Source organism: Colobus angolensis, unplaced genomic scaffold (genome assembly GCF_000951035.1).
Source record: "Colobus angolensis palliatus isolate OR3802 unplaced genomic scaffold, Cang.pa_1.0 Scaffold73, whole genome shotgun sequence".
Lineage (NCBI taxonomy): Eukaryota > Metazoa > Chordata > Mammalia > Primates > Cercopithecidae > Colobus > Colobus angolensis.
The window spans coordinates 11,989,306-12,011,814 of record NW_012121043.1 but is presented as its reverse complement, the minus strand read 5'-3'; the positions used below and the strand labels follow the sequence as shown (position 1 = coordinate 12,011,814).

The following is a 22,509-nucleotide window of genomic DNA, read 5'->3' as shown; positions in this document are numbered from 1 at the left end:
GTCCCGGTCCGCGCCTGCTCCCTGCGTGCCTTTTCGCCATGCCTCCGAAAATTGAGGAAATCAAGGACTTTCTGCTCACAGCCTGACAAAGGATGCCAAATCTGTTAAGATCAAGAAAAATAAGGACAATGTGAAGTTTAAAGTTCGATGCGGCAGATATCTTTGTATCCTGGCCACCAGTGACAAAGAGAAGGCAGAGAAAGTGAAGCAGTCCCTGTAACCTAGTTTGGCAGTGAAGGAGCTGAAATGAACCAGCCACACTGACTGGAACTGTATTAGAATACAAAAACAAAAACAAAACAAAACAAAAACAAACAAACACAAAAGCTGTTTTCACTAAGCTTACTCAAATATTGTAGACGTTCAACGAATATTTGCAAATACTAATAATTTAATGATTCTTTCCTAAGCCTCAGGTCCTGTGCTGGGCATTGTATATGTATTTTCTCAATCTTCTCAATGATCATGTGGGATAGATGCTACTGTCAACATCCATATTTTGGAGAAAAGACAACCGAGACTTAAAGAAGGTTAATTCTCCAAAGTCACAAAACGAGTATATTCAAGTGTGCTACCATGGTAGTCAGTTACTCTAATATCCAAGTTTGCTACCAAGTCAGTTACTCTCTCTAGTTCCTTTATCTGTAGACTGAAGTTGTTTCTTCTTTACTCTCCTTTAAACTTCTCTTTTGCCTGGTTTACTGACCACAGGATCTCAGTGGAGAGGTAAATCCGAAAGTAGGGGATTTCTCTCTTTTTTTTTTTTTGCGACGGAGTCTTGCTCTGTCGCCCAGGCTGGAGTGCAGTGGCGCGATCTCGGCTCACCGCAAGCTCCACCTCCCGGGTTCAAGCGATTCTCCTGCCTCAACCTCCCAAATAGCTGGGACTGCAGGCGCCCGCCACCATGCCCGGCTAATTTTTTTGTACTTTTAGTAGATGCGGGTTTTCACCGTGTTAGCCAGGATGGTCTCCATCTCCTGACCTCCTGATCCGCCAGCCTGGGCCTCCCAAAGGGCTGAGATTACAGGCGTGAGCCACCACGCCCGGCGGAAAGTAGGGGATTTCTAATGAAGGCTAATGGATGAAGACATTTCCTGGAGTATAAAGGCATTTATGCGTCTTACTACACACTGACAATTTGCCTGTGCCCCTCCGCCACTTTCTCTAGTTGGTGCCTCTGACAATTTTTTTTTGATTGTATGCTGTATGTGAAAATCCAGAGTCATGTTAGAATATATTTGGCTACTAGCTTATTATGTGCTGCATATGAATATCGGTTCACTCAGGTGAAAGAAATGTAACTACAGATAGAGAAACATATCATGCCTTTAATCTGTCAAAGTGGTAAAAATTTAGTATCAGCTTGAAGCTCCCATCTTTCTCCTGTGCTAAATTACAAGGCATTAGGGGACAGAGTGGAGGTTTGAGAGCCCCTCTGGTCCTTGAGTCAGCTTTCTCTGTAGGTTACTGTTGAGAAATCCACCATTTGCTGGTCCCAGGCCACGTTAATAGTTCCACTCATGTTATTGTTAAGATGTCCCTGCTTCCTGTCCATGAATTTCTGTGTTAAACCTGAGGGCTCAGAAACATTGTTGCTTGTGTGCCACACATCACCTGCAATCTCCAATGCTGTCCATGACCTTATCTGCTTGAGTGATGTTCCCCAAATTTCAGTCTTTTTCCTACTATACCCACAATTTTTGATTCATTTTTTGATATATCTGGTATTCTCAGTATTATTAACTTAATATTTTTAAATTAAATGAAAAAAATTTAAAAGGAACAACATTACTGCAATAGAAAACTAGTATCACTTGTCATAAAAAATAGGCAGCTACAAACACACATTTTATGAAACCCAAATAATGTCATTACATTCTTGATGGATACTGTCTGCCAGGTCACATACTTCTTAGCCTAAACTTATGCAATAAAACGAGAAGGACTCTGCTCCAATGGGAGGGATTCTGGGAGAGGGAAATAAAATGGGTCAACGTTTCACAAGTAGAATCCCATTTTTGTTCATTTATACTTAAATCTAGAGGCAGGGTGGTGTGATAGGGAAAGCACAGGCCTAAAAATCAGACCTAAGTTATACAGGTCACGGTCATTGACTAGAGATGACCGGAAACAGGCTCGCTTTACTTTCTGGACCATTGCTCCTTCCTAAAATGCAAGAATCCAACAGCCTAGACTTCCCTTCAGCGCACGGGCTTGCCCTGAGAAGCTGAACTACATCTCCCACAATGCGCCGCGCGCGGCGCCAGCATGCCTATCGCCGCCTCAGACAGCTTTCAGTCTGTCCCTCCTACAACTCCCACAAGGCCCCTCGGCCCCGGGCCGCGGCCCGGCCCGGAGTGGGGGCGGAGGCGGAGGCGCGGGAGTTATGGAGGGGGCGGGCTCTGCAGGGAAGTGCGTCAGAGGAGGCGCGGGGAGAGTAGGGTGCTGTGGTCTGAGCTAGAGGGTGAAGCTGGCGGAGCAGGAGGATGGGCGGTGAGTGAGCGGGACCTGCGTCGCTGGGCGGGGGTCGCGTCACGGTTCGCAGTTCCCGGCGGTTTGAAGAGGGCCCCCTTCCCGGGCGGGGTCGGGACTGGGCGGGTTCCGAGCGGCGGGTTTGTCCCTGGGCCGAGCCCTCTAGGGCGGGGCCTGGTCGGGTACCGGGGGACTCTGGCTGGGGGCCGCGCACGGCTGCCCCGCCCCAGCCCTGGCCTTCTCCGGCCCCGCCGTGAGGCCCGGGAGGTGACCGCTCCAGGCGTCTGGCTTTGAAGAACCGCCGTTCCCAGTGCTGGGACCCTTTAAGGTCATTTGAGAGCACCAGGATGAAGGGGGGATGTTTAAAAAATCAAAATGCAAATCCAACTTTTTGAGTTATCGTTGTCATTGCCCTTATCTTTCCTGAGTCACTTCCAATTTTCCAAACTCAGCAACCCCAGTTTGCGAGTCTGTTTTCGTGCACCTTTGTAAGGTGTTTGGTGCGGTCACGGTGTATACTTGCCGTGTAGTATTTGGCTCAGCGCGATCCGCCTTGAGTCATTTTACCGCGGCCATTTACTACTGCCGTTGAGCCCTGTCCACGCCTTGGGAGTGTTGATATTTTGAGAGTTTTCTGTCTGGCTGAGGAGGGATCATTTAGTTTTTGCGGACATATGTTGCACTTAGGGTTTAGGGAGAGAGCAAGGTTTCAGTTGAGGAGGTTCAGAAGTATAAGGACTAGGGAGAGTAGACAGGAGTGAAACATTTGCCAAGGTAAAGAAGCGTGGCTTAGCTTTAATGGATTAGGGAGAGATTGCTATCTAGCATTATTATATGTTATTGTGCTCTTTGCTATTTTATACACCTAGAACAACCTTTCCCTCGGGGTTAACAAACATCTTCAACTCTGTTTTCGGTATGGCTCCTGACTCTTACCTTTGTTTTAGGAGGCTTCCCTCTTCAGAGGAAACTGGGAGAAGCCAATTTCCACTGCTTTTTCCTGTGTCTTTTTAACACTCAAACCCAGAACACTTAATCCTCTGCAGCTCGTGCAAAAATTCAGTCTGTGATTTAAAATGTGTGCACGGTAACACTGCTGACCATGGGCATGTCTATTGTTTGTATCTGTAATGTGTATGTCCATTTCAGTGTTGTCTGTTTTAGTATGCAGGTGATAGACTAGAGAACAAGACCTCTGTCTCCGTAGCATCCTGGGTATGTGAGCATTCAATAAGTACTTTTATGAGAATGAGTTTTGTTTTAAGCTTAATTAAAAACATGCTTGCTTTCTAAAAAAAATTCTTAATGGTTATATGTACGAAGGGATGGGGAATTGGGTAAAGGGTGCATTTGCAATAATTCAAAATAGTCTTTCTTATTTGTGCTTTAAGACTAACTTTCTTCTTTCTTCAACTTTTAAACAGAGCAGTCTGAATGCCAGAATGGATAACCGTTTTGCTACAGCATTTGTAATTGCTTGTGTGCTTAGCCTCATTTCCACCATCTACATGGCAGCCTCCATTGGCACAGACTTCTGGTATGAATATCGAAGTCCAGTTCAAGAAAATTCCAGTGATTTGAATAAAAGCATCTGGGATGAATTCATTAGTGATGAGGCAGATGAAAAGACTTACAATGATGCACTTTTTCGATACAATGGCACAGTGGGATTGTGGAGACGGTGTATCACCATACCCAAAAACATGCATTGGTATAGCCCACCAGAAAGGACAGGTATTTCTCTTCTTTTAACTTCTCTCTTCTTTACCTGATTAATAATAGACAAAACGACCTAGTGATTGCCCAGTTACATGTAAGCAGGTTTATTGGTTCTCTCTCTCCTTAAAGAAATAAATCATGTGTATCTTCTCTTTCTACTGCCTTCTGTCCCCAACTTCTTTGCGTTACCATGGTACTCATCAATATTGGTTGGATGAGGAACTTTTCTTATCTTGGGAAAGCCATTAAAATTTTTTTTATTTACTCACACATTAAAATACTTTTTATTAATCTAACACATGTCATAAAGAAATAGTTGGAAAAGTACATCGAAAGACTTTAAAAATATTTGGTAACTAGTAAAAGGACTACCATCGAAAATCAACTCAACAAATTGTCCTTTTATGGGTTAGCTGTATTATAATACATAGCTATCATTTACCCCTATGTCTTAGGGGATATAATTTGACCAGCTCTACATTTAAATCTGTGTAATTATGAGACTGTTTTACAGCAATCTTGATGCAGAGTTTGTAGGTTACGAAATTTGTATTACAGAAGTATAAAACAAAACAAAACTAAGTTTTTCAGGTTTATTTTGCAGGCATTCTTATTTAACACTTAAAGATTTTAATTTCCAGTTATTAAAATGGTAGCCTTAGAACTCTTTGTAAGGAACAACGTTAATGACTACTTCTGTTGGCCACTTAGTGGGGAAGCATTGTATTCAAATCATAGCAGAACAGGCTTGTGTTACCATATATCAAAAGGATGATAATATGTCACTGTATCTGGGAAAAAAAGGAGGTAATTTGGAAGGAAAGGAGAGAAAGTTGTAAAATGTTCAGTTTGACTTGTGAGGTTACAGGAGCACTTGATATTGGAGTGTTACCATTTAGTCATTCGTTAAACAAATAATTTATTGCATGCCTCCATGTTCCAGGGCCTTTTAGCTGGGAGAACATCAGGAAAGAGAACAAAGTCCTTACTCCTGGGGAGCTAGCATTCTAATAAAGGATGACAGGCAATGAACAGAATGTAACAGTATAAACAGAATAAACAGTTATTTAGTATGTTAAAAAATGACACGTGCTATGGCAAAATAGAACACAAAAGTGATTTGGAAATATGTGGGAAAAGGAATATTGGTGGCCATAGGTTATGATTTTCAATAGGATACTTAAGGTAGGTCTCATTGAGAATACACCACTCGAGTTAAAGAATGTAGTTGAAGACTAGACGAAAGATTTGGCCATATGGGTAAGTGGGGAGGAAGTCATTTAGGTTGGAAAGGACATCTACGGCAAAGGCCCTATGGCAGGAGCATGCCTGAAATATTCAAGGACCAGTAAGGAAGCCACTGGGCTGGAATGGAGGGAGAGACGGGAAGTTGGGTATATTGTCAAAGACCTACTTTGGGAGTGGGACTGGGGCAAGTCCTGGAGGACTCTAGGTATAATGAGAACTTTGGCGTTGACTCCAAGTACAATGCTGAACCATGCTTTGGTCACCCTGGCTGAGAACAGAGGCAGCAGACAAAGGTGGAAGTTAGAAGACTGGTTAGGAGGCTATAGAAGTAATTCAGGTTAGGTGATGGTTATGACTCACACCAGAATGGTAGCACTGAGCAGCAGCTGGATTCTGGACATAGTTTGAAGGAAGAATTCCTGGGATTTCCTGATGGAGTGTAAATGTACAAGAATTCTCTAAAGTTTCTGGTCTGAAGAACTGGAAGGGTGGAGTTGGCATTCCCTGAGATGGGGATATGGTTGGTAAAGCAGGGTTGGATGAGAAGATCAACATTCCTATTTATTTCTGTCTTTGTTCCCTTCCCTTCTTCCTAGGCTTTCTACATAGCTATTCTGCCATTCATTTTACTGCTTCTCTATTTTTCTTCCTTGTGTCTATGTCTTCACTTGCCACTGAGAACCAGTGGCATCCATTGGACATCTATGAAACCTATGTGTCAGTCAGGGCCAGAGAAGTTGCTGACCCCTCTGGAAACGTCCTTTACTTTTTACTTCAGAGAATAATTACTGAAAGAGATTTTTGTTAAATGTTTATAATTAAAACAACAGGCAATTGTTCTTGTTCCAGAGTCATTTGATGTGGTCACAAAATGTGTGAGTTTCACACTAACTGAGCAGTTCATGGAGAAATTTGTTGATCCCGGAAACCACAATAGCGGGATTGATCTACTTAGGACCTGTGAGTATTTGATTTCACCAGGATAGTTGGGGGAACAAAGATAATTTTATTTGTCTCTTTTTGGACTATGTTTTTGGAATAAGATGAGTTAGTAGATTGTGCCAACTTGAAATGAGATCTCTAACAGTATCCAATGAACTCTATTCTGTTGATCTTTTAGAAGGTAGATACTTGCTTGCCAAATTTCAAATGATTTGAAGTTGACAGGGGCAACTACTTCATTGGATGATGAGATCTAGACCTTTAAAAGATGTTATTAGTGGGCCCATTTAATAAGAGGAAATTTAGTTGAGATAACTTATAAATTCCTCTACTTGAATTAAACACTTTCCACTGCTTGAGTTCAGATACGTATATATGAAAAAAGTTGACTGCAAGCTCTAAATGAGTCAGTGAGTTGTCAGGCCTGCCAGAAGTGTTTATCCAGTCTTAGGTGATAGTAACTAAAGGGTAGATGTCAAAAAATATGAAAGTATTTATTAGGAACAGCCTATTCCTTGATGATCAGGCAGTCCATGAAATACTGTCTTCAGATTTGAGCCTCAGTTTTCAGGGCTAGAGGGACTTGCCCAGAAGAATGACCATGTTTGTAAGAGAAGAGGGTGAATAAGGTGTAGGTATTCAGCTTTATAAAGAGAATGTGTAGCAAGCAGTTTATTACTAGGAGAGTTTGAAAAAAGTAAGTTCAAAAAACACTTAAGAAGTTCCAGAAAGCAAAACCAGCACCAAAAGGTAAAGTTTGGTGAAGATCGATATGAATACATTTCTAATAATGAATATTGTCTGAAAATGGAATGGCATGTTTTGTAAGGTCATCAGGTTTTCTTCCCATGTTGCTGAGGGATTTATGATAATTAAAACTACCTTTAGATTCTCAGCTTTGTGCTTTATGTATATTCTTTCAACAGCCCTATGAGACAGGTCATTTACAATTACCATTAATTTACCTGTTATTACTGCCTTTAGATCCTGTAAAGACCTAGATATTTTTGGTAGGTAGAGTCAGACTGATATTTGTATCAAACCCTGGCTCTACCACTTACTGTGTAATTTTTACAAGTTATTTATGACTCTTGCCTCAGTTTCCTAAATTACAAGATGGAATTAATAATAATACAGCTGTAGCTATGAGGGATTGGATTCAGGATCCCCTGCTAATTCCAAGGTTGCTAAAGTACCTTATATAAAATGGCATAGTATTAGCGTATTAACCTACACAATCCTCCTGTATACTTTAAATCATCTTTAGATTGCTTATAATACCCAACACAGTATTAATGCTATGTAAATAGTTGTTATACTATATATTTGTAAATTTGTATCATCATTTATTTTCTGAATATTTTTAACCCTTGATTAGTTGAATCTGTGGATGCAAAACCCGCAGATATGGAGGGCTGACTATACCTACTTTCTAGGGTTGTTGGGAGGATTAATACAGAAAATGTGTAGACAAACATAGCATGGAACATAGTGAACCCTCAGTAATTGCTACCTGTTAGTGTCCTTTTACTTTTATCAGGACAAGATTAGCATCCTTTTGAATATTGTGCTTTAGAAAAGAGGCCTCAATGTTAAAATACTTTCTCACTTTTTGAGAAAAGATCCAATTAGAATATGAAAGAAATTGCCATTGTGGGGAAAATGGTCTGAAATCATGGTAACATTTCTATTCTTTCTTTTTAAAAATCAGATCTTTGGCGTTGCCAGTTCCTTTTACCTTTTGTGAGTTTAGGTTTGATGTGCTTTGGGGCTTTGATCGGACTTTGTGCCTGCATTTGCCGAAGCTTATATCCCACCATTGCCACCGGCATTCTCCATCTCCTTGCAGGTAGGTTTTGTCATCATAGTTACCTTTTAGCTTCTTCCTGTCTCTTTAGGGACCAAAGAATTATAAATCTTAAATGTTCATGTATTAACTGCCCTGTCTCATTGCCTGAAAAACTCTTTACTGTGCTTTTACCCAGCCACGTTTTGTTTTGTTTTCTACATTTTCCCCCAAGGTCTGTGTACTCTGGGCTCAGTAAGTTGTTATGTTGCTGGAATTGAACTACTCCACCAGAAACTAGAGCTCCCTGACAATGTATCCGGTGAATTTGGATGGTCCTTCTGCCTGGCTTGTGTCTCAGCTCCCTTACAGTTCATGGCTTCTGCTCTCTTCATCTGGGCTGCCCACACCAACCGGAAAGAGTACACCTTAATGAAGGCATATCGCGTGGCATGAGCAAGAAACTGCCTGCTTTACAATTGCCATGTTTATTTTTTTAAAATAATACTGATATTTTACCCACCTCTCAATTGTTTTTAATTTTTATTTTATTTGTGGATATACCATTTTACTATGAAAATCTATTTTATTTATACACATTCACCACTAAATACACACTTAATACCACTAAAATTTATGTGGTTTACTTTAAGTGATGCCATCTTTCAAATAAACTAATCTAGGCGTAGACAGAAACAACTGGATAAAGACTTGACACAAATTTATGAAAGAAAATTGGCAGTAGGAATGTGACCCGAAACAAGTTGTGCTAATGTCTGTTAGACTTTTCGGTAAAACTAAAGCAACTGTATTTGTTCAACTAAAAACTCTATATTAGTTTCTTGGGGAAACCTCTCATCTTTGTCAAAACTTTATGTTCACTTTGCTGTTGTAGATAGCCAGTCAGCTAGCAGTACTAGTGCTATTTTCAAAGATTTAAGCTCTGTAAAATTGGGAAATTATCTAAGATCATTTTCCCTAAGCGTTGACACATAGCTTCATCCGAGGTGAGATATGGCAGCTGTTTGTATCTGCACTGTGTCTGTCTACCGAAAGTGAAAAATACAGTGTTTACTTGAAATTTTAACTTTGTAACTGCAAGAATTCCAATTCAGCTGGGCGAGGATTAATATTACTATTATTATTTTTAACTCTCCATAGGATTTTCAGTACTACCAAATTGTTTTGGATTTTTTTACTTCCTCTTCACATACCAGGGTTATTAAAAGTGTGCTTTCTTTTTAACATTATATTACAGTTACAAAGTAAAATTCCCCAACTGCTGTTTATTTGTTCCAGCCCAGTACCATAAAGAACGTTTCACCATAATGACCCCTCCAGAGCTGGGAAACCTACCACAAGATCTAAAGTTTTGGCTGTCGATTAACCTCCAACTATGGTCTTTATTTCTTGTGGTAATATGATGTGCCTTTCCTTGCCTAAATCCCTTCCTGGTGTGTATCAACATTATTTAAATGTCTTCTAATTCAGTCATTTTTTTTTATGTCTGTAAACATTGAACTTTTAAAAAATCTTATTTATTTATTCCACTACTGTAGCAATTGACAGATTAAAAGAGTAACTTCATAATTTCTTACCATAACCTCAATGTCTTTTTTAAAAAATAAAATTGAAAATGAAAAGAGACTCAAAGAATTGTATGTAGAGTCTGAATTGATTTAAATCTCAACACTTTAGGATAAAGAAGTAGAGGGAATCTCTGGTTGACTGTGGAAAGCGCATCTTGCTGTACAGCGCTGTCATGTCCTGTGTTTGGGTCTCTTGTTTTATCTTCTGGAAAATGTGGGAACCCCTACCCCCTATTAGAAATAAGAAAATCTTTATCTTTTATTTTTCAGAATTTTAAACTATGTTCTCAAAAATAGTTTTGTTATCTCTACATGTCATACTTAATGTGGCTAGTTTTCTGTAAAGTCATTTAGTGGCTGTGGATGTTTGTGTTCTATAGTAAATAACCAAGTCAGCTTCTGCCTTAGAACAAAGCCAGCATTACTCAGTAGCCAATTATTGCCTGTGAAATGGCTGGTTACTCAGGTTTCTATCTAATCTTAATTCTTGAAGATTCATTACCCTTCAGTCCCTTCTGTGGAAGGTGGAAAAGGGAAAAGCTAAGTGAACAAACAAAACACCTTTGGGAATGGGATAAGAAAATTTTTGGCAGCATGACATTTTTGTATTGGTTGGTTATTTTAAACTATGTCCCTGCTTCTTACTACCCCAGAGTTACATGGGAAGCTAGCACCGTAACACCTGGTGCTGCGTATGTGTTGTAGTTGGTATTTTTAGCATGTTGCAGGGTAGCTGAGGTTATCTTTCCTGCAAAGACTTTTTTCTTTGGAATATATAGGGCTGCATTGTTTCATTTAATGTGAAACTGATTCTAATCAGGTTGTACCGTATGAAACTGCTCATATTCAAGCATTTTTGATCAACCTAATAGATAAAATCTGGCAAAGCAGATCCTATTAAATTTAATCTTTGAAAGCAACTCCGAAGTAAAAAATTAATTTTCAGATTTTTCAGAACGAAAATGTTTTTTTTTGAGACGGAGTTTCGGCTGTTGTTGCCCAGGCTGGAGTGCAGTGGTGCGATCTCAGCTCACCACAACCTCTGCCTCCCGGGTTCAAGCGATTCTCCTGCCTCAGCCTCCCGAGTAGCTGGGATTACAGGCATGCACCACCATGCCCAGCTAATTTTGTATTTTTAGTAGAGATGGAGTTTCTCCATGTTGGTCAGGCCGGCCTTGAACTCCCGACCTCAGGTGATCCGCCCGCCTTGGCATCCCAAAGTGCTGGGATTACAGGCATGAGCCACTGTGCCCGGCCTCAGCATGAATTTTATGGCAATTTAAGAAATGTGTTTTAAGACCTTAATTCTAAAGCTCCTAACTAAATGATGTGGGTAAATATCCTCTATGATTTTTAGCAAAAGACTCATTTCAAAATTTATTAAGTATAGCCATAAAACACTAGAATTTGGTACAACAGCAACAAAAAGGAATTCCAGAAGAATTTATTTGTTCAGATAACACTTAAGTGTGCCTTCTGTCTGCATCATATTACACTAGGATTTCAAATTCATAATGTAATGGGAATGTGTTAAAATTTTATCTGCTGTAGTTGTGTGTGTGTGCGCGTGTGCACATGCACACGTGCATTAAGGATAGGGTTGACAATCACTCCTAGGTGAACTGATTTAGTCATATGATTTGAGAAGAATGAGATGACCACAAATCTTATCAATTTAGTTTGTTTTTCCATTCCAGAAACATCACCAAATTGCAGACTAGCACAGTTAAAACCTATAGACCCTGTCATGTTCAAGTGACTGTAACATAGATCAGGTCATTTTAATGTAAAATTTCACCAAAAATGGAAACATGTTAACCTAATTTTGCCCATTGCAAAACTTTCTTTTTTGTGAAATGGAGCCTCACTCTGTCACGCAGGTTGGAGGGCAGTGGCCCAATCTTGGCTCACTGCTACCTTCACCTCCCAGGTTCAAGGGATTCTCCTGCCTCAGTCTATGGAGTAGCTGGGATTACAGGTGTGTGCCACCATGCCCCGCTAGCTTTTGTATTTTTAGTAGAGATGGGGTTTCACCATGTTAGCCAGACTGGTCTCAAACTCCTAACTTCAAGTGGCTCACCCACCTTGGCCTCCCAAAGTGCTGGAATTACAGGCGTGAGCCACTGCACGCGGCCTGATTGCAAAACTTTCTCGAATTCTCTAGCAGCTAAAAGAGCAGTTAATGGGCGCAGCTCTGAAGATGCAAATTGTTATTCCACAGGCTTAATGCAGCTGTGTCCTGGCATAGATGGGTGGAGGCTTTTGTCCTCCTTTCAGCACTCTTCTCAAAGGGAATAATGATTCATACCTTGAAAAGCAAGGAATAAACAAGGAAACTAAATTATTTTGCTATTGCTCATCAGGTGTTCTTATATTCCGTAGTAATAAGATATGCTTTTCCCTGGGGCCAAATTATATGCCATCATCCTGCCAATTCATAATGTGAAAATGCTCAGTTGTAAAAAGAATAACAGAATTATTATTTGCCCTATAGAAGAAGTTACCATATAGTCATTACATTCTCTTCAGTGCCAGAATTTCTATTACTAGCATTACATGTATACAAATATATGTTATTTGACATATAAACATTTACATACTTTCAGCAAACTTTTATAAAAGATCCAGTTTATATTTGTATATTTGCAAAGGTTTAGAGATGTGAAATGAGATTTTTTTTTCCTACTGTACACCTTTAAAAATAGCTGAGTTACTAAGTAATGTGTCATCTTTACTGGTCCAGTGTTAGTGTCTCAGTATGTGAGCTTTACCTCACCTGTCCTGCAGCCTTTCAGCCCCTCCCAGCCTTTTGTTCGTTTTTTTCCGCCCTTAGCTTGTATTGTCATTGTATGTTCAAAAGCATCCTTGGTTCTCTTGCTCCCACAATTTCCCATGACACCTTCCTTCACAATCCTTAGCCCTATCTTCATAGACTGTGCTATCCAGTTTTCTTAATCTTCAGATATCAAGGATGGCTGTTCAGAACTACTAAGTTGATTCTATAAAAAAATTACGCTGTATGACTTCAACTGCTTTATAATTCTAAGCATCTCTATTGATCTTTTAACACCCTGCCACACATTTTCCAAGTCTCTACAAATGTTAGTTTTTGGAAACCTTTATTCTTCCTGCTTAACTTCCATGGAAGGAGTTTATGCTTTCTTTTAGAAGGGAATACTGGAGTCAACTCTTGTAGTATCTCTAAGCCTTATTTGCTTCTCTCTATAAAAGAAGAATGTATTATCTGGTTGGAGAGATTGCTGGGATCAGGGCATCCACAGGAGCAGCATGGCATATGGTGGTTAAGTATTTAGCTTGGGAGACAGAATACGAACTTTGTAATCCCAGGTCTGTCTCTTGTCTCTCAGCCTTTTTCCAAGCACCACTTTTCCCATCTGTGAAATGCTGTGATTATCATGTGTCTCTTAGAGTTGTGATGAGGATTATGCAAATTGCTTAGTATAGTCACTCAAAAACTGCTAGTTATGACTGGCTGCATTATGAGGGGCTGGGGTTGCCAAGCCTATAAAGTGGTGGCTCTTAGTCTAGGCTGCACATTGGAATTTCTTGGAGAACTTAAATGTTTTCGTTCCAGAGAATCTGATTTAGTTGGCCTGGGCTATGGTCAAGTCATTGCAATTTTTAAAACTTTTCCAAGTGATTCCAGTGGGCAGTTACGTTTGAAAGCTATGTTTAAAAGCAAGAAATAGGATTCTGTCTCTCTGAGGCAGATTATGAAAGAGATAGTGGACTGTGGAGTAAACAGACCTGGCTCGGTGTCTGCCTTCTAAAAGTTGTTTCTCTACTGTGCTTTCCACACTCTTCTGTTGACTGGCTGTTTGTGACAGGTCCCAATCCATCACACCACTGATGGTTGGAGATGTGTATGAAGAGTCTTCCCCGCAGATCCAGTGCACCCCTGGTTCTCGGGTTCAGATTTGGTGGGATATAATAGGAAGCCTTGTTTGTTTTGGCTTCAAGTCCAAATTATTTTCTCTAATGAGGTACTTTCAGGGACCCTGTAATTTGAGGTCATTAGGCCTCTATAAAGAAAGTGAATATTCTGATCCCTGTCTGCTTCATTGTGCTCATACTCTTGGTTAGAACTAGGAAGGAAAGAGGCATGCATGAGTGATTGATGTTAACTTCTACCTAAGCTAGAAATTCTGAGGATGAACATATAATAGCATTGTCTATAAAATGGGATATTATCTGCCTCAATAGGTTTTTGTGATGGTTAAATAAGAAGGCATATGTGTAAGTGGTTAGAACAGCTCTGGAAACATAAGAGCTCAAAAAGTGTTTGGTACTGTTATTTGGAGATTAATGCAGTGCACGGGAAGGAGGCAGCCTTCGCTTGCCCGGTGTGGTCCAGCACTAGGGCATGCAGGACTGATGTGTTGTGGTTTACCGCAAGGCTACACTCCAGTGGGGATTAGAACTGGGGCTTGTGTTACATTATTGGAGAAGTCTTCTGTTTCCAGTAAAGTTTTGTTTCGAAACAGAAAGAGCTTCATTACATGGGCTTTTTTAGCCATACAAGCCTCTCAAGGTGGAAAAAGTTTTACTTTTAAAACTCACATTTTAATCTTTTTTTTTCAAGTAGGATGGCAGTGGGGTGGAACTTTTGGCCTTTCAATGATTGTGCTATTGGTAAATCAAGATAAATGCATCAGAAACCTTTCTATTAGTCCATTTGTGATTCTGTAACAGAGCACATGAGACTGGGTAATTTATAAATAATAGAAATTTATTTTTTATGATTCAGGAGGCTGGAAAGTCCAAGGTGCCAGCAGATTTGGCAATTCTGATTCCAAGACAACACTTTGCATGCTTCATGCTTCAGAGGGGAGGAAAACTGTTCCTCACATGGGAGAAGAGTAGAAGGGCAAAGAGGGTGAGAGAGGGCCAAACTGTACCAATTCCATCCATGGGGGTGGAGCCCTCATGGCCTCATCACCTCTCAAAGGTCCCACCTCCTAATAGTATTACAATGGCAATTGAATTTTGACATGTGTTTTGGAAGGAGCAAACTTTCAAACCATAGCACTGTCTTTGTGTTTAAAATTGAACTCAGGTCCATCGAGGGAAGTGGAAGAACTCGGATTCCTGTGGCTTGTTTGCAGGCTCCTGAAATCAGCCTCTACCACATGCAATCCAATTAGATTTGGATGGTTCATTTTAAGTTCTGAGGGTGGAAGTAGATTTCAGGGATCCACACTAGGGTTCCACTGCTGAGTAATGGTGGGTATCATTCATGAGCACTTAACAAGATGCCAAGTGGCACTTGTTACCATGGACTCAAAGGAGGATTCAAAGATATGAAAGATAAGACATTATCTAAAAAATTCTAGAGAGAGTTCCAACACTTGACACTAAAACACCCTTGTAATGGTTAATATTAAGTGTCAACTTGATTGGATTGAAGGATGCAAAGTATTGTTCCTGGGTGTGTCTGTGAGGGTATTGCCAAAGGAGATTAACACTGGAGTCAGTGGACTGGGAAAGGCAGACTCACCCTCAGTCTGGGTGGGCACAATATAATGAGCTACCAGGACAGTCAGAATAAAAAGCAGGCAGAAGAATGTGGAAAGACTAGACCGACTGAGTCTTCTGGCTTCCATCTTTCTCTCGTGTTGGGTGCTTCCTGTCCTTGAACATCAGACTCCAAGTTCTCCGGCTTTGGGACTCCTGGACCTTTGACCACCGACAGAAAGCTGCACTGTGGGCTTCCCTACTTTTAAGGTTTTGGGACTCAGACTGCCTTCCTTGCTCCTCAGCTTGCAGACAGCTTACCTCACCCTGTGACCATGTGGGTCAATACTTAATAAACTCCCCTTTATAGAAACATCTATCCTATTAGTTCTGTCCCTCTAGAAAACCCTGACTGATACAGCCCTCAAGGACTAATTTAGAGCAGCAGTACCCAATTTATCATTCCTAAACTTTCACCCCAGGCCTTGCACCCTCCAGCTAAAACTCCCCAACCCCCAGGCATTTCAAATAAGATGTCTGGGGGATGGAAAGGGAGGGAAAGGCCTTGAGCCTTTGAGTGGGGAGTGCTGTGGCCTCTCCGTCTTCACCACAGAAAGTTAGGTGTAGACTCCCTCCTATGCGCTAGACACTATTCTAAGTGAATAAGTAGAGCTGCTCTGTAATTAATTCCTGACTTTAACATCCACAGAACTACTCTGGATTTAAACAGATCTGTTTGCAATCCCAATTCTTTTTACTAGTTGAGAAACTTTGGGCAAGTTCTATCATTCTTTAGTTCTCAGTAGAATAATAATGCCTATTTTTCATGTTAACTGTGAGGCTTATAAGGTAATATATGTAAAGTGCTTAACATGGAGTCTGGTACATTTTAAGCTTTCAATAAATGGTAACCGTTATTAATCTTCAGATGATTTCAAATCTCCAACCCTGCCTTCTCTTCTAAACTCCAAGTTCCTAAGTGCCTTCAAGACAGCTCCATTTGAATATTTTCATGATACCTAAAATGTAATATGTTTAAATTTACACTCATCTGTCTTTTCGTAGCTTCACCAATTCTCATTTGTTTTACATGTTTTCCCATCAACTAGACTTTTAATGTTGACATAATCTTTGACTCCTCCTGTTCCCTGGCCCTCTGTATCCAATTAGTTATCAAGATTTTTTGATTCTATTTCAGTAATGCCTATCTCACTGAAATTCTGTGTAGTCACCTTAGTTCAGGTTCCTTCCTGGATGATGACAGTAGACTCTCTGCTGGTCTCCTTGCCACTAACTAGCTCACCTGAAACCCATTTTACACATCCTGCCAACCTAATTTGCTAAAGCATAGATGTTATCGCATCAACCTTTTACCCCAAAACCTTCAATAACTCTCTCCTGCTTAGAAAAACAATCTAGAATAAAGTCTAGATTTTGTCTAACATCAAAGCTGTAACATTGTCTAGCTCTATCTTTGGATCTTTTTCTCTGATTCCTTTCCTTATACTTTAGTCACAGTGATTGTTACTTATACCCAGTTTGGACTTTCTTATATCTGTGATTCATCTTATATTGTCTTTATTTATGGAACGCTATTCTCCACATACTCAAATCTTGATCTGTACCGCTTCACTGCAGTTCCAGTTGCAAAAATCATGATCACTTCTTTACCAACTGAAATAACTGAAGACTCGTCTCAAATGTCTTGGTCTTCTGAATCCCTGTAGCATTCTGAGTAACCCCCTTCTTGCTGCTTTTGCCACTTTCTACTTTTTGTATAACAGTGATTGTTGTGCATATCAACCTTCCTACTGGAACTTATTGCCTATTTAATCTTTGTATCCCTCCAACATCTTCCACATTGCCTTGCAAAGAATAGTCCCTCAATAAATGAGAGAGTGGCTTCTGAGTTATAATCCTTGACATTATCAGAAAGCTGCATCGTAAAATATGTACATGAAACTAGATTAACTAGGGAAGAATTAGAATTGATAGACAAGAGCTCAAATTAAACACCTTGAAGAGACTAGGCTATGCAATGGGTCCTTCAAGGTAATTTTGAGATTTACACCTCCCCCACTTCTTGCGCTGGAGCTGGAAGAAGAAGAGAGTTTGGTTGTTTGTCTATTGTGATATCACATTCACAATTTTACCCAATCACATAGGCTTTTGTGATTTTTGTTCACTTCATATAAAGTGCTTATACTAGAAAATGTTTAAAGATTTTTGATGACATAGTTAGAAGATAAAAACTCAAAGCTGACCACTGTTGGCAAAGTTTGATGAAATAAATGTATCCTAATCTGTATTTAAACTATGAAGTAAAATGCTACAATGAAATCAGAGTATTGTTAGTTACAAGTTTAAGAGATCAGTGGAGGGGAACATAAATACTTTAACAAATTTCAAAATGAAGATGGCTCTTATTTCAAATACACATTCATCAAAAGATAACTTTTCATCAAGAGGAAACTTTACCATACATTTCTAATCTGTCCTGGTTACCCCCAAATCTGCCGAATATTATGCAATCTGTCTTGATTACTATAGTGGTGCTTGTCTTGATTAAAAGTAGATTCTTAACAAGCAATAATTTATTTCTTTCCACAGGAAATTACTCAGATTCTTGGCTCCGTGAATAATTTTAACGATCTTCTACACTATCCTTGATAATTACTCATTTCTCAGTAATCTTTTAATTTCATCCCATGACTCTAAGGATAGCTTCCAAGCTCTTTAAATGGCCTTAAAACTCATTGGCAATTTCTGTACTTCAGACACACTGAACTTTTAGTTTTTCCATTGGGCCATGACTATGGTAGTTTAAAAACATGGCCTTAAAATCCTTTGATCAGTCTTGCATTGAGATTCCCATCCCCTTGAATGTAGGCTGGCTTGTGATGGTTTTGACCAATAGAATGTTCCTGAAATGACACTCTTCTCATGAGGTCATAAAGATCATGGGTCCTTAAACCAGTTCTGGAACACTCAGTCTTAGAACACTCCTGCTTCAAACCCAGATACCATGCTGTGAAGTCCAGGCCACATGGAGGGGTCCTGTGTAGATGCTCCAGCTGAAATCCCAAGCTAAGCTCCCAGCTGATAGCCAACAGCATTTCCAGCCATGTGCGGGAGCCATCCTGGATGTCCAGCCTTAACGAGCCTTCAGAGGACTTCAGCCACAGCTATTATCTTACTACATCCTTGTGAGACTCTAATAAAGAACCAACTAGATGAGCCCAATCAACCTATAGAACTGATAGAAATGAAATGAATTGTTGTTTTACGCTGTTATGTTTTGGGGTCATTTGTTATGCAGCCACAGTATCTGCAACAATGCCATTTCCTACCACAGGCTTTCTCATGATTTTTTTCCCCCCTTTTTCTGAATAGCTTTTTCTGACCTTTACGGTCCTGCGTCCCACTCCTTTTACCCAGGTAACTCTTATTTTTCAGATCAAAACTTAATATTTGCTACTTCAGTCAAGTTTCCCTAATTATCTATTTTGGGTTAGCTCTCTTACATTCATCGCACTGTGAAGTTCTTGAATGTGGTAGTTTATTGACTGCAGTCAGTATATTTGGTTGCAGTCAATATACTGATGCAGTCAATATATTTGGACAGTTAAGTCCAAATATAAGAGTGATTCCACTTGCTACTGCTCCTTTGAGACTCTGTAGATCCATTTTTTCTATACTGCCATAAAATCTAAGGTAGGGTTTTTAGTCATTTAATAATTAATTAGCCGGGCATGGTGGTTCATGCCTATAATTCCAGTTCTTTGGGAGGCTGAGATGAAAGAATGGCTGAGGCCAGGAGTTTCAGACCAGCCTGGCCTTTGTCTCTACAAAAAATTACCAAAACAAAACAAAACAAATTAATGAAGTAAGGCAGAGAAGCACTAAAAAGTCAGTCTAATAATCACACTCTAGTTCAATTAGGGAGGTGTAAAAACTCACTATTCAATGTTAAAACTCTTCTCTCCCTTAGCTTCGGTTTGCCTGTCATTGGGAGGCTCACAGTAGGGGAGGAGGCTTTCTCAGCCTCTTCTCTCTGTCTTCAGTCACTGACTGTTTCTGATTTCTCTATGGTCAAACCAGTGGGAGAGTAGATTAGGGCAAAGTATATTTCCACTGTGGCTGGTACTGTTGTCATCTGAACCTGGAGCCATGGAGAGCCCATGCAGAATGCCGGCTCTTTCTCTTTTTAGAGCCATTCTGTGAGTTTCTCAGGGACTTTTTGCAGATCTTCAGACTGCAGCTTTGCTAACATGTAAAATCAATATCTGTCCTTCAGCGGGCTGCCCTTCAATCCTATTCCTGGCAGGCTGGTTCCCCTCTGTTGGGACCACACTGAAGAATTCTCTTTGGGTCTGGGCACAGTGGCTCACGCCTGTAATCCCAGCATTTTGGGAGGCTGAGGCAGGAGGATCACTTGAGGCCAGAAGTTTAAGACCAGCCTGAGCAACATGGCAAGACTTTGTCTCTACAAAAAATTTAAAAAATAGGCATGGTGGCACATGCCTGTTGTCCCTGCTACTGGGGAGGCTGAGGCAGGAGGATCGCTTGAGCCCAAAATTTGAGGCTGCAGTGAGCTATGATCTTAGCCTGGGTGACAGAGTGAGATCTTGTCTCTAAAAACTTTTTTAAAAAGAGAAGTTCTGTTTTATTAGGGCCCCAGGCCAGCTCCTTCTCTTAGGAAGACTTTTTTTTTTTTTTTTTTTTTTGAGGCGGAGTCTCGCTCTGTCGCCCGGGCTGGAGTACTGTCGCCCAATCTCAGCTCACTGCAAGCTCCGCCTGCCGGGTTCACGCCATTCTCCTGCCTCAGCCTCCCGAGTAGCTGGGACTACAGGCGCCTGCCACCTCGCCCGGCTAGTTTTTTGTATTTTTTAGTAGAGACGGGGTTTCACTGTGTTAGCCAGGATGGTCTCGATCTCCTGACCTCGTGATCCGCCCGTCTCGGCCTCCCAAAGTGCTGGGATTACAGGCTTGAGCCACCGCGCCCGGCCAGGAAGACTTTTAACCCATAAGAATCATGAAGGATTAATGGATATCTGGACAGTGGGAGTGCTGGTCTCTCTCAACTCACCTTGGGGTCTCACTATTTCAGGGCTGTCTAATCAAGCCCTTTCACCTTTGGACTCCCTCAAAGGGGAGTCATATATTCTTCTATGGGTTTTCAAAACTCCAGGGGACATGTATCAAACTCTCTGAGTAAAGACCCTCTCAATTGGGTAAGTAGAGTGAGTGGGGACAAGCTTCCTCATTGCAGTGGGTGGGACTAGAGGAAAGCCCGCAAGTCTTTCTAGAGAATGTCTGTGTCTGAATTCTCCAAATTCTGATTAATTCCCAAGACTCATAGATAGTTGAGGGGGATAATGAATCAAAGATCACAAGATAGGGTTTTAAACCACTCTCTGAAAATCCTGCACAGGAGTTGGTGTCTTAATTTGGAATGTGGAGCTTCTGATAAAACTAAATTGAGATGTCAGGAGAAATTGCACATAAATCTTAAACATTTATTAAATTGTAATGATTTTAGTTTAACATCTTCCTCCCAAGACTTCTGTAAGACCCATGACAGAAGAAATCTTGACTGACTTTACTCATAGTGTGTGGTGTATTTTAAAAATGCTCAGTATTTATTGAATGATGGATAAATAAGTAAATATACTTAGATTATGCCACTGGCATTTCGTTGTCTATGAACTAATTATTTGATTGTCCATAATACACATATTTCAAATGTAAAAGTACATAGTCATAATTATTACATTTTGAGCTTCATTGTTTTCTATCAGTCCTTAAACAAATAAGTTACTTTGTTGGTGTATATTTTCTCAAGGAGAGTAATCAATCTTTCTATTTCAAAAATAGTAATTTCCCTTTAAATAAGGGTTATGTATTTAAATATGAAGTTAAATAGAAGAAAAAATTGAGAAGGGAAGTATTGTGAAGGATAAAGTTCTACTTGGTTTACTATTAGTCAATTATATTAAATGTGCTATAAATATCCTACACCATTTTATTTTGTTTTTTAATAGCCTGCATTAGATACATTTCTATGAGCAGGGATTGTGCCTATGTAATTCTTTTTACTGTGTGTGTAGCCCTTTATCATTACCCAAGCGATATGATTTGGCTGTGTCCCCACTCAATTCTCGTCTTGAATTGTAACTCCCACAATTCCCACGTGTTGTGGGAGGAACCCGATGGCAGGTGATAGAATCATGGGGGCAGGTCTTTCCTGCACTGTTCTCGTGATAGTGAATGAGTCTCACCAAATCTGATGGTTTTAAAAATGGGAGTTTCCGGCCGGGCGCGGTGGCTCAAGCCTGTAATCCCAGCACTTTGGGAGGCCGAGACGGGCGGATCACGAGGTCAGGAGATCGAGACCATCCTGGCTAACACGGTGAAACCCCGTCTCTGCTAAAAACTACAAAAAAAAAAAAAAAAACTAGCCGGGCGAGGTGGCGGCGCCTGTAGTCCCAGCTATCCGGGAGGCTGAGGCAGGAGAATGGCGTGAACCCGGGAGGCGCCACAGCACTCCAGCCTGGGTGACAGAGCGAGACTCCGTCTCAAAAAAAAAAAAAAAAAAAAAAAGGAGTTTCCCTGCACAAACTCCCTCTGGCTGCTGCCATCGCCATATAAGAAGTGCCTTTCACCTTCCGCCTTGATTGTGAGGCCTCCCCAGTCATGTGGTACTGTTAAGTTCATTAAAGGTCTTTCTTTTGTAAATTGCCCAGTCTCAAGTATGTCTTTATCAGCAGAGTGAAAACGGACTAATACACCATGTTAAGAGGAACTAATTCAATACATACTTTGCTGGGATGAAAGAAGACATGCTTTACAGGAGGGGATGAGGAGGCAAGGAAGAGCAGCAGCAAAGGAGAAGCCATCAGATTGCTGAGGAAATTATACCAGATTTCATCTCTTTGGTGCTCATTGCATGCCTCTCTGCAAGAATTCTCACCATGATACATTTCAGTCTTACTTTGTGTGTGTGTGTGACAGTATGAAACTGAGAGTTCAGGTAATGGAGTTTTTGGAGAGTCACACTCCTAGTTCAGTTGACATAAAACTAAGAATAGAACTTGTATGAGGGTCCTCCTCCCACCCACTTTTAGAAATGCCTCTTCCTGTGAACCCAGCTGCCCCCAGTCTTCCAGGAACCTCAGTTTGGGACATTATCTTGTCTTGATCTCTGAGAATTAATGACTTCCTTGATATGTGCCTCATTCATCTGGGCTGTTTCTTGTTGAAGAGCAAGCAATATAG

General features: G+C 40.5%; 1 protein-coding gene and 1 pseudogene across 14 annotated transcripts in view; both read left to right on the top strand.

Moving 5' to 3' along the window:
* Positions 1–2: 2 nt before the first annotated feature.
* Positions 3–250, top strand: LOC105501625 (annotated as a pseudogene).
* Positions 251–2,273: 2,023 nt separating this feature from the next.
* Positions 2,274–22,509, top strand: part of CLDND1 (claudin domain containing 1) — a 26,425-nt gene continuing 6,189 nt past the window's right edge. Inside the window, exons 1-6 of one of the 14 annotated variants that reach the window (XM_011927629.1) lie at positions 2,274–2,493; positions 3,644–3,687; positions 3,897–4,206; positions 6,289–6,399; positions 8,093–8,230; positions 8,403–9,820. In XM_011927629.1, the coding sequence (XP_011783019.1) occupies positions 2,487–2,493; positions 3,644–3,687; positions 3,897–4,206; positions 6,289–6,399; positions 8,093–8,230; positions 8,403–8,623 (831 nt within the window). In that variant the 5' untranslated portion in view covers positions 2,274–2,486 and the 3' untranslated portion in view covers positions 8,624–9,820. Of the gene's footprint in view, positions 2,801–3,621; positions 3,688–3,896; positions 4,207–6,288; positions 6,400–8,092; positions 8,231–8,402; positions 9,821–22,509 lie in introns of those variants that run through there. The other 13 variants (XM_011927631.1, XM_011927633.1, XM_011927639.1 and 10 more) reach the window with 13 other exon arrangements.